Source organism: Zootermopsis nevadensis, unplaced genomic scaffold (assembly GCF_977971745.1).
Source record: "Zootermopsis nevadensis isolate Lab colony 2312 unplaced genomic scaffold, Znev_1.0 Znev_ptg000030l, whole genome shotgun sequence".
Lineage (NCBI taxonomy): Eukaryota > Metazoa > Arthropoda > Insecta > Blattodea > Termopsidae > Zootermopsis > Zootermopsis nevadensis.
The window spans coordinates 7,844,902-7,858,190 of record NW_028259162.1 but is presented as its reverse complement, the minus strand read 5'-3'; the positions used below and the strand labels follow the sequence as shown (position 1 = coordinate 7,858,190).

Below are 13,289 nucleotides of genomic sequence, written 5' to 3'. Positions count from 1 at the left end.
TAGTGTGTGTATGGAGACACTTTAACAGGCTTACGAGGTGCGATCGGAAAGTTTCAAGACTGTGTCAATAGAGGGCGAACCGGATGTAGTACGAGCTTCTGCCGCTAGGGGGTGCGGCCTACATTCATAGTGAATCAGTGTGCCAGCCGGCATCATCGAATTAGCATTTGTTTCTTAGTTACGGGCGTTTTGGTAGTGCATTACACCGACCCTCCTGCGATTTCGGAATGGCGTGTGCATCAAATTTTGCCAAAGACTCGCCAAAACGGCTACGGAAACCTATGAATTGCTAAAGCAAGCATTTGGGGAGTCCGCAATGGGTCGTGCACAAACTTTTGTGTGGCATTCACGTTTTAAAAATGGCCGAACCTCTGTCGATGATGACGAGCGTTCTGGACGACCATCTTCGAGCACAACGCCCGAAAATGTCACGAAGATTCGGCAGGCCATTCACGAAGATCGACGTCGTACCATCAACGACTTGTGCGACATTGTTGGGATATGTCAGCTGATTCTAAAGGAAGAACTCCACATGCGACGCATCATGACAACGCGCCAGCGCACACCGCCCTCAAAGTTCGGCAGTTTTTGGCCTCAAACACCATGGCCGTCATCCCGCGCCCTCCTTATTCGCCGGATTTAGCTCCGTGTGACTTCTTCCTCTTCCCAAAGATGAAAATTCAGCTAAAGGGAAGGAGATTTAAGACGATAGAAGAGATTCAGGCAGAATCGCAGATGGTGCTTGACAGGCTGACAAAGAAAGATTTCCAGGGATGCTTCCAGGCTTGGCAGCGGCGATGGGATCGTTGTGTTCACTCCCAGGGGAACTACGTCAAGGGTGATGGATGAATTTAATACCTGAGATAAGTGTACGGGTTTTTATAGGCGCAGTCTTGAAACTTTCCGATCGCACCTCGTAAGATAGGGTCCACTGGTGGACTCTCAATTACAGGATAATAAAACCTTCAAGTTTCATTACATTCGCGGAGTATTAACATCCCAAAACTTCGTTCCACGCAATTTGTGAAAAGTCTGATTAGATGAAAGTGAAGTAGGTGAAATTTGTGGGGATTAGACAACAAATGGCGCCATCTTCAACGCAGAAGATGGAGCAGTATGATTCATGGAAACGTTGATACCCACATACAAATCCGCGTCACAACCAGATCATCGAATTTTTTTTGGAAAATTCCTCCAATATAAAATTTAATGAATATCAGCACACCAGTTTTTACGTGAAAACTGGCGGACGGCCAGATAGAACAACAAGGAGACATGGTGAAGTTATCGCACAAATTTATACAACTTTCAGCCGCGAAAGCAGCAACACAATACGGCTTTCCGTTCGATGGTGACAAACAATAAATTACTGAGCAAGGATAGTGAAATGTAGCATGGAGACAGGTACTAAACATATCTACCAACAGAAGCATTCGTTACGTGTTTACAATTACCAACAATACGACAGTGCAAAACACAAAAGTCTTATCAAACAAATATGAGCGGAGGATATCTGTACTAGACAGAGATGGGGGGAACACTGAAAGCTGTAATTATCAATTTATAGTTCTTGGAGCATTTGAAGAAAAAGTAAGCGTCAAGAATATCCTATTATCAAAGTCTTACTGAAGCTTTGATAATGCATGACAAATATTACGTATCGCTTTTGCTGTGGCAGTAAACGAGCGGGTTAGAACACAGCTTAATTATAAATTCAAAGAATATTATTTTTAACTTCAAAGTTCTGCCGTATAATTGGCTGCAGCTAGCATCTTGCAAAATTTAATTAATAACTAACAATCCTCTTCGCCATCAATGCATCAAGTACGTCGTTTAGAATTCTTACCACTGAATTTGACAAAAATACATTCTTTATGGTTTCCCACCTAACGAGTTCTCACAGGAAGAATATTTTTTTCAAAGCAACTACTTTGTCAGTCCCTTAGTTAATCAACGACGTCGCAGAAGAAAAAGTTTTACATTCTCACAACACTCAGTCTTTCTTCAGAGTTCACTAAATTCCGTTTACTAGCTTCTGGCTCCAACAACATGGTTTAGGACAGGCGTTATCAATCCAGAGCACAGGAGATCCTGGCAGTACACGAACTAACTCCACGACGCAGCGCTATCGTTGAAACGTTGATGGTTATTCAGTTGGTGAATAAATTACACGCCTTCAATGAACTCAAACGTTCAGGTCTGAGGCTAACTCAGCCAAGGAACCCAACAGATACGTTTTCTGTACTCTGCCCCATTTTTTTACCTGATGACAGAAGCAGAATCCAAGTTTCGAAACGTCATTTTATAATTTAGACCATGAACGAAGTCCAAAACAATAATTTTACACTTCATAACACACCATCGTCAGAAACCTTCAAATCTGATTACTAATGTTCACATAAGTCAGCCGATGGATCCTTTTTTGGGTCAGATAAATCCAATCCACACTTTCGTACATTATTTCTCTAAAATCCACTGGGTAGTTTTTCTTTTCCCTCCCAGCTTCATACACGTTTCGCAAGCAGACTTTCCCTTCACATTTTCCGACTAAAATGCTGTGCCCATTTCACATCTCTAGCATGTGTGCTACATATCCCGCCCATGTCACCCTCTTTCCTTTTACCACCCTAATAATATCAAATTATAAAGCTCCTCATTAAGCAGTTTCTCTGTCCTTTTCTTAGGCTCGAGTGTTGTCTTCACTAGGCTTAATTAGCTCTCAAACACAATCTACATTATTCTCCCAAAGAAGATATCATAAAACTCATTTCACGGAACAAGACATTTTCGACTTGCCCCCTTATAATTTACGTCACACTACTCAGAAACACGTGCTTTATGCACTCTTCTCCTTTAACTCTCTTCAGTTCCCCTACTAATATAAAATATATATATTTCATACCCTTACAGATTCTCAACTTTCTACTCCAAATTACTACTGTGTTCCTTGATTTATGTCTTTTAATAAAATCGCTCAAAGTACAGGACATATTTTACATTAACTCTATATCATTCGTTATTAAATTGGGTAGATAAGTATAACATTTTGAACATAAAACAAGCAGTTTAGAATGTAACAATGGGAGCAATACAATTAGTAGGAGAATTCGAATCTTTTAGCGCATTACATGAGTAAGTACACAGGGATTCCATTTCATAAAAATTTGATTCACTCGACTCACCATAAGCGGCCCATAGCTTAGATAACAGCAACGTCGGCAACCGGCGGACACGAGCGCACCATCAAAACCTGCAAGAAGAATAAACCAGTTTTAGAGATTTGAGGGCCTCACTGCGTGAAGACGTTCATGTCTGTCTTTTGGCTGATAACGCCTTCATCTGACGTTCATTATATTAAAAAAGCAAACACGCATTTCATCGCCATACCTGAGCGAATGTCTTGCGTATTCATAGCAAGATTTTCCGCAGAACGTTTTCATGATTATCATAACGGCCAATCCGTGACAACATTGTTTCGGAGCAACCGACTTTTGAGAGTCTGCTTATAAGAAGTCAAACTAAGACATCAACATCGTACATCATAATGAGGAAGCTAGAATATGAACGGTAATTACTTTCTACGTAACGTAACGTCAGAGCGTTTGTTAAAACGTTAATGGTGCAGCCTAATGACAAGAGACCAAGGCCAAACGGTGACGTCAGAGAACATCTACCATTCATAGGCAGCTCTGAGTTTTGTAATCTCCTCTTTTCAGCGCTTTCTGTCCCTGGTTTGACCTTCCACGCCCTTCAATCCCTCTGTTTTAGAGCTGCATTGGGCCACTTTACTTCCAGCGGAAGGACTCCAGTAAGTACTAAGGTATGGATTAGCTTGACCCAGAAGCCGCTTTAGATGTGGTGACGAAGAGAATGCTTACGCCTGCTGTTAATCTAACTCCACTCATCCACTCCGTTGTCACAGTTCGACAACAGTCGATGTCCAGAAACACATCCGCACCAGATTAAGGAAACTGACCCCATCTGCTACGCATTCATCCACCACACCACCCCAGCTATCCTGAAAACCAGCATGCCCAAAACCTTACAAAATCATGACGCCCACGTTACATTCGCAATTAAAGCCAAATATCTCTCTCGCACGAACTTTCATTAATATACACATATATATATATATATATACACATACATACAGAGGGGGCTCTTCAGAGCAGCAGCCGAGCATCCGTCTGTCCGTCCCAGACTCCTGAAATGGTCCAGTCCAGGTCACGTACCACGTGCCTGTCTTAGTGTTGTCATCCCAACTAAATCTCCTATCCTGACCAACCGCTTACCATGAGACATCTCCCTAATCCAAGGATATTCTATTTAAGGTTCCACCTTCCAACATCCGCGTTATCATTTGTATGCGACAGGATATCGCAAACCACGATTAATGTATTTATTTATTTATTCAGTCTGCCGTACACAACTTAAAAATGGTGGGGCATAACTTCCTGGCCACATACCTCCACCACAGAATTACATCCGTTAATACATATTTCTTGACCTATTTTATTTACATATAAACCCATTAAATGTTCTAAATCCTTTGCCTTTTTACCACTATAATTATACTTACAATTATAGTAAACAGAATAATCTTATACTCTTTGCCTATGCAGTAGTGCAACTACACTATAATAACGCAACGCGAAACTGGACAGAAGTTTGCAGTTTCCCTTTCTTTAGGATTAGCAATTCTCAGCAGCCTCTTAACCCTCTAGCTTTCTGAATACACTAGCGTGGGCTCCCTTGGCTTAAACGTATAAAGTGGTAACCCCACAAAACAAAACTCATGATCTCCCTATCGGGTGCCAGATACTCTCCGTACGTCAAACAACACCAATCAATCATTCTGTTATAATCTGAAAAGAAAACAGCAATACCGTGTAACAAAAAGACGTCATCAATATCATTCAACACTGCAGACATCTGAACAAGCAATAAGCTGTCTGGGTAGCCAGAGTCATTAACTGACATCGCATGTGCAGAGGTGGACAAGGCTTTGTATATACACTTCTCACTAGGCCACTGTAGTGAAAATGCGAGTCCAGCCGAGATGATCAGACCGAGAGATTGCAACTGCTAGTTATATTTTAAAACTCTAACCACGAGCACATCTGTGCCGTATATGTCTTCTAAGAAAATAGCATTCAGCCATGAACAGAATTGGACAGAAACAGCGTAATTAACAAGACCGGAAAATTTTACTCTTTGGAGCACATTGACATTCCATAGGCGTTCTTCACGTCACGCAAGTCGTTCTCGAGTCTTCGGTAATTCTTGCACCAGTGTGATCCCAAACCATTGTTTCGTAGCAATGACCTTAGGTCGTTATATACTAAGGTGAATGATTTACCTGACACGTAATACCAAGGCTCGCGGCTATGATTATAAAACTATATCCGGCCAGCGGCTACTTAAAGTTTAACCATGCCGGCTCTAAACAATGTCCTACCTAGGATCTGGGGTTGTCACGTCGGTGAATACTAAGATGCCTGTCTTCCGGGTTGTAGCGCAGTGTAGTCTGTAGAAGTTTACCACCGGTCCTAGCTCCTAACCTGGTTTGAATTTCCAATAATTCTATGAAATTCTACGATTTATCATATAACTCTACATTTCGGTTTAATTTCAGACTGATAAAACACGTACGCCTTTCGTGATCCACTCCAGAGACATTTTACGGACTCCCGTTCCGCTGTAATGCTCAATCTTCATTTCGGCTTATAGTAAGATCACAGGCGACTTGACAATAGAACATTTACAAGTAATCTTCTTCTTCATCTCTTGCGATTTCTCACTGCAGATGAAGCGGCCACAGATCACTCTATAACTTTTGTGGTGCACACAACAAATCTTCTCACTTCCTGCGAAACCTTTTCAATCTCATCTCGTATATTTTCGTTCCTTTTATTTCTTATCTTGGCTCTGCGACACTTTCTTCAAATTATATTTTATGTGCAGTCTGAAGGAATCAGAAGTTTCTTTCGACCGGAGAATACAATGATTGAAAAGTTCCTAGCGATGATTGATTCAAGTAAGCTGGAGTCTGAATGGCCTGACAAAAATTGTAAAAGTAAGAAAAGGTTCCAATTTTTGGGTGTTACAAAAGTACATTTTGGATGATTGAGAAGAATAAATATTTCATTGAAGAGAATTTGATAACTTTAAAAAATTGTATTACTAAAAAATCACCCACACTCAGCAGTAACATGAATTAGACGTATACAAAATGCGGGAAAATAAATCACTAAGTACTAAATATTATATAACAAAATATTACAAATGAAACTGTGTACCACATGTTTTATGAGCCAATATCCCGATGTTTGGTGTAAAAAAGGTCATTTACAGGTTGCGTCCGATTACTAGAACAGCCCTTGTTTTTTTTTAAAAAAGGTTGACATATATGAAACAGGAGGAAAATCTCAATAACTAGCCTTGTACTCCTGGCAGTAGTGAAAAGATGTAAATCGAACATTCCAGTGCATCAAGTGTAAATGTAAATTAATTTGAATAATAAATAGAACAGAGTAACAGCCGCATATCAGATTATAAATAAATTGTCCATGAAAAAGGAACACGAGAGGGTCACCGAAAGCCAAAGATCACAAAAGCGCAGGTGCCAAAGACATATCTTGGGCATAAAATAAAATGAAGCAGCCAGAAACGATATGTAATAGAGACTAATCTATATTTAGGGCCAGACAACTCATGAGTGGCTTCCTCGACCTAATGGAATGCCTTACGGCATTTCGCAGACGTTCTGACGTCACAAACAGCGGCACATCCAAGCGTAAGAGTGGCGTTTGCTAGACCCACAACTTTTAATCAGAGAAAAATACAGTCGTGGGATAAAAATTAGTTTCGTTTCTAATTCAGCATGAAGTGTGTTACGTTCATTGGTAATACTCCTGACTAGTACCTGGGAGGAAACTTCGTTACAACAAGATGTGGTTCGTGTCTTTCCTCAGTCACTCCAGGCAAAAGCTACGAGAAGACTTTATTACATAACAGACCACGGCTGTTACTTCGCTGGAACTTTCCCGTTCAACACAAAAGGCAAAGATAAATAATATATGCAGTTGTGTCAGCGTCGTTACGTAACCAGTTCAAAACATACATCTCCAACTTAGATATGAGCATCCATCAAAACATATTCGACATCATAATTTCAAGATACTTTCTCTGAAACCAAAGTCTTTGATAGGCAAAAGAAAATATAATTGGCACGCAAATGCGGATCAAATTACAATTTCGTAACGCAGAAAGCAAAAAATGAATGAAGTCAAGGGCGATCAGAAACAGAATACGCCCTACAGATTCAAATTAGGAGGAAAATCATGGAAACTCTTAACAAATTCGAAGATTTGTCTTCAGTGACAAGAAAATGATTTGTAACAGCATGCACAAATAATCGATATCGGATGTCCTAAATCTACATATGTCGTGCTTCACTGCCATCTATTACACATAAATCAACGACGTCAGCCATTCAAATGAAATTGGGACACGTCTCAGAAACTAAAGTTACTCCCACACTTGGACATTCATGCCCGTTAAACTTACTTAATTTGGGTATGAGTGTTAAAGCATGCATGAAAGTTGGGTAAGTGCATTTTAAATCCATTTCTAGAATAAATGTTGTGAAATGGTTAAGTACGACATAGAGTATATATTTATTTATTATATTCCAGTCTATACACAAACTTATTATTAAAATGTTGTTGTTAAAATTAAAATTAAGCGCTTTTCATCGTTATTACGATGTTACATTTCAGCGCTTATTATTTTACGACATGTTTCGATGCCATTGCATCATCCTCAGGTCTTCACTATCATTTTCATCTTTAAAACTAATATATATTTATTAATGCAACCATTTATTGTTTTGTTTGTTTTGTAATAACGATGAAAAGCGCTTAATTTTAATTTTAACAACAACATTTTAATAATAAGTCTGTGTATAGACTGGATTATAATAAATAAATATATACTGAATTTCAACACAAACATGACGCATCTGAACTACAAATACAACGACATAGAGATAAAATTTCTGCATCGGTAAACAAGAACGAACGTTTCAAAGAAATACTGAGTAACCGTCATACATCACAACTAAATTACATTATTTCAATCCAAGTTCAATTTGGTAGTTACGCTAGAAACTTAGCGTAATAAAGAATTTGACATGTCATTTCCCTCGGAAAATTTAAGAACCATCTTGTAAACGGGAAGATAATATTAGAATGAATATTATAATGTACAGGAGTGAAATTAAAGTAGTTCAGTGTAGGATCGAATAGAGGCTTCTGTGAATATGGTAATAAGCCTCTGGGTTCCACAAAACAGGGAGTTTCTAAGCAAACTAAGTATCAACTCGAGGTTTTCACGGCGGTGAGTCTAAAGATGGCCGTCTTCTGGGTTGTTGCGCCGTGTAGTCAGGCAGAAGTTTGCCGACGTTTAAGAGGCCCTTGCTACCAGACTACACAGCGCAACAACTCAGAAGACAGCCTTCCTAAGTATCAACTGTTTAAGAAAGACACTGCAACATGAAGCGGGCCAGATTTGAATACCTAATGGCGGCCCACGTTTATCCAGACCAAACATACACATGTCACAGTCTTCCACTGAGGAATACGCATTCTATGCGCAAGCCGAGGAGGAGTGCTGGAACACGACCTTAATGATCAAAGGAAGAAGGGAGAGCGCTATACAGCAGAGGAATCGACCTTTTCCAAAATCGTTACAGCCAAGGCTTCATGATAGCGAAGGATGTTAATGCACAACTCCGAGATGAGAACACGGGAAAAACTCATCATTGGAAGAGATAAAAATTAGAACACAATCGCTTAAAACACCTAAAAGGAACAAACATTGATAGACACGGAAGCCTTCGAATTGGATAAGCAAGGATCATAACACAGATGCACACGATGCTTATATTTAGAATTTAATGGCAGATTATTCTTCAGCGAAATGATTACCATGGAGTTTGTCCAGTATAACAACTGAGTCCTTCCGTCTCTGTTTATTTAATGACGCTATGTCAACAACTGGATACAGTGTGTAAAGGTGATTAATTTCGAAAGGATGGTATAGACTGTTACACAAAGCGTGGATTGATGAAGCAATAAAGACATTCTAAACACTGATTGGAAAACGGAAAAGACCACCTAGATGTCCAAACAAAGATAATATTAAAATATTCTTGGCCTATCCATGAAAATAATTTCCTTGATAACTTGCTGTGAGGAGATGCTGGGACCCGCGCAAATCGAGCAGAAGAACGGGTCGTTTAAGTGCTAAGTGACCACTCGTCCACCTTCCAGCATCGAGCTTAAATAAGCAATACTTCAAGTTGCGCCTCGACTCAAGGAAATACATACGGGCTTAAAATCCAATTATGTGAAACTGTACTTTACCGAGGGAAAATGCATACAAAAGGAAAAAAAATATATAATTTATAAAAACACGAAAAACAAGGGAGTGTTTGGATTCAGTGCCAATAATATTTCAGTTCCTCTGCACTAAACAATAAAGGAACACATGAAGGCAGAAAAACAACAGAAAACGGGTGGTCTCGGGGGGGGGGGGGGGGGGGGAAGAGCAGGTTAGATCTCTCGTCTCCAGCACCTGAATATAAAGTAAGCATATAAACATTTATGAAGGCACTTTACTTCGCCACTTCTGTGATAAAGATGAAATAAAATGGAAAGATTTCACAAAGAAATTATAAAATGGTGCGCAAAAGATGCCTCTTCTTCACGTAACCTCGAAGCTCTCAACACATGTTCATGATTTAAAATGGTACACGGAAAATAAATCTCTTAAAGTTGTAGCTTCTGAATTTTGTATTCACACAAGACAAAATTAGGAAACCGAATTGTGACGTAAGTGTTAATCCTAATGGTCTGGGTTCGGAGGCGGGGCGATTAAAATCCCGGCCAATGAACGCTTATAAGTTCCGTATAAATCCTGTCCTTCCTGGTTACCTCAGCTACCCACCATAATAACTTCTAGCATACAATATGCAATGCTACCATTCTGCAGGAAGTACAGTGTGAATGTTCAGTGCCTTGGAATTGCTTATGTAGTCCCGCACAACAACCATTACACTTGAAACACATCAGTCTTTATTTGGAACTACATCTAATGACCAACTTGGGTTACACCAGCCAACAAACGCCGTATTATTTTCTTTTTTCCCATCATCCTACGATCTATTACCACGCGAAAGTGGGGCTTATTAATTAAACTGAACATCATTAACCGCAAACAAACGATAAGCTGAAACCAGTTTGTCCTAGTGTACTAACACGATAACATTAAAGGGCAATACATGTACATATTATGTAATACTGAAATGACCACTCCAGACCGCTTTGGCTTCAGTGAACATTACGATTCAAACTTGGAATGAGTGTGTGTAAAATGTCAGATGTAACGATTATTATCCATAATTCGTAACACAGCCTACGGACAAATGTTACTGTGCCGACCCATATGTAAATTACAGAGGTGATTTTAATAATTCCTTTGGATGAGTAATCTGGTAACATACCGAGCTGGGACATTCTGCAGGATCCCAGTTTTCCCTCCAGCTTTTTCTTCCTGCGGCACCCTCAGTTAGAACAAGGCAGTTCTCAACCAAGTAATGACGCAAAACGTAAAAAGTTTGAAAATACAAAAAAAGCAGTTATATATTAAATAATTATTACCTACAACATTACATTACACAAGATCCACTTTAAAAAATGCTGCTCTAAGCCTATTACGAATGTTTCTTTCAGCCTTGAACTCTAGAATTACAGTCTAAGAACCCTGTTCTAGGCAATGAGCATTGCAGTTCCAATGCTATTACTACGACTTATATAGGAGAACACAAAGCAACCATTACTCACTTCTGTTAAACAATGTTTTACTCCTTACACGAACTAAAATTTCTCAGGTTAACCCATAAAAATAATTAATTGAAAAACATCAGCATTCAGCGGTGTCATAAAATGGGTAAACAGACAAGACAACAGGCTGAACTGCTCTTTACGGCTGCATTATCACCGTCACCGGGATCGTTTTAATAGTCCCTTTATAACCCTGGAATTATTCCGTCCCTTTGATGACAATGTACAGAACTGAAAGAATGGCACAAATATTAAATGGGAGAATCTGCAACTGAAAGCCTCTGACAAACGAAATGGCTGCTCCCTTCGAAATTAGTGCTCTGCTTCTGTAAATTTCCAGACTCGTCAACTTGTCACGGACAGCAATTACAAAATTTGCACACAAAGTTTTTCGTGAATTTCTGTTTGAATTTTACCAGTCACATAACAAAGCTGGTGTCAGAGAGATAAAAAGGAACGTGGTTTTATTATTACTAGAAATTTAAATGTATTTGCACCAAATACAAAAAGATGCAGGTAAATATCAAAAATGTAAGTGTGTATGTACAGGCCTCGCGATGGACCTATCGCCTATCCAGGAGGTCCTACCAAATATATATAAGGGATTAAATCTTTTCATAATAAACTAGAAACGAACAGTCTAAACGGCCTAATTCGTGGGAGTCGAAGGAGGCACAAAATAACAGAGTTCCAAACCACAAAGTTTAATTTAGATAAAAAAAATTAGCCTTCGAGCGAAAAGTTACACGTCTTTGGCGAATATAGGCCTATATAAATAATCTTTAATTCCACGAACGCAGGCAACGTCAGTAAGAAAAACGTGTATATTTTACTGATATTAAAGTTAATTTGAAACAGTTTTCAATGCAAAAGAAATTCATTCAGTTTAAAAACAAGAATTAACTCAATGATTCTGATCAAACTGGCAACATTGCTTACTGCAGAAATGTTCGATAGTTCGTTTTTCAAATATCCTGTAGGTTACACGTGGAGAGTATGGATACACAAATCGACTGGGCGGCGAGGAAGGAGGGGGGGGGGGGGGGGGTTAGTGAACTACATCGGTATTTCTTTCGGTTCAATTATCTAATTTTCAGTTCTGTGGAAAGTTAAATAACAAAAAGGAAAACCTGATACGTTTTGGCTGATGATGTGGAAGATGTACATGTATATATAACTGTAAGGAATGCCTAGTGGCACGGAAGGAATGCGCTAATCATGTCAAAGCGACGCAGGGGCAGCTGTGGAAGAAGACACGCGGCCTACAGACTGTAGCAGAAATATAGTGCGACACGGAGGACCATCAGCGAAACTGCGCTCTATGGAACACACGATGGCGACAGTGAATTTCCTTAAAGTGCAACTAAATTATAGAGGAAAGTAGTTTTAAAAAAGTGTACACAGGCTATTACACAAAACTGTTCCTTTTAGTACATTTTAACAATATGTTGTCAACCGATATTTTAATTAAATTACTTTCGACAAACCTCAGTTTTTTCAGAATAATATTATTTATCAGGAAAATATTTAAATACGGTGATTTTTCTTCTCATGAACCTCAATAAATACGCTTTGAACATATACACCAAAAATTCTGAAGTTTAATTTTCGTTCTAAATTAACTCGATTCAGATGACGAGGAAGCCAAATGTAAACGACACGTATTATAAGTTGACTAATAAGTCCATGATAAAAGCTATACATGCATTAATGGATGGATCACTATGCAAAAAAGGGGAGTGTCCAAATTATTTTAGGCGCCATTCACTACACTGCAAAATAAAGTAACAGATACCAAGTTTGTTTCTGTTGTATTAAGTAATCACGAGATGTAAGTGGACACCCGAGAGTCTTCAATTCTGATAAAGAAACTGTTCTGGTGAATATCGATACTTCACTTTTACATTACGAAACTAAGAACCGAATACAAAGCACAGATCGTAAGTAGACACACAGATGAACCGTGTGCTACAAACCGTGAAACCGACATGTCTAGATACGGGGACTTCTCGCCATACGTTCTTTGAAGCCTCGACAACGGATGTTTAAGTCTATTAATGCTGCAAAGATGGCAAACATTTGGGAGCAGAGTCATTCCGCCACAGTGCCACATACCAAAAATACTTCAGGTGATAAAAATGTAGGCCTATACTAAAAAACACAACCTATACAAAAGCAGCTAGCTACGTACCACGGTTACGGTCGTGTAGTGAAATGAGAACACAACGTTTCCTTGTAAAAGTAGTACTAAACAAACAGAAACAGGCTCTTTGTAAAACATTTCTGGGAGGAACCTGTAGATGCTTCAGTGTATGCTGTGAGGCTAGGAAGAATCTCAAGTTAATAATTATATATTTGTTTTCAATTTATTATGTGAAATTA

The 13,289-nt window shown here is 39.1% G+C and overlaps 1 protein-coding gene across 3 annotated transcripts in view; it reads right to left on the bottom strand.

Annotated features, from left to right (window-relative positions):
- Window positions 1-13,289, bottom strand: part of bsk (mitogen-activated protein kinase dJNK) — a 159,571-nt gene that overhangs the window by 36,146 nt on the left and 110,136 nt on the right. For all 3 annotated transcript variants that reach the window (XM_022066612.2, XM_022066614.2, XM_022066613.2), the window contains one exon: window positions 3,183-3,250. In XM_022066612.2, coding sequence (XP_021922304.1) covers window positions 3,183-3,185 — 3 coding nt within the window. In that variant the 5' untranslated portion in view covers window positions 3,186-3,250. The remainder of the gene's footprint in view (window positions 1-3,182; window positions 3,251-13,289) is intronic.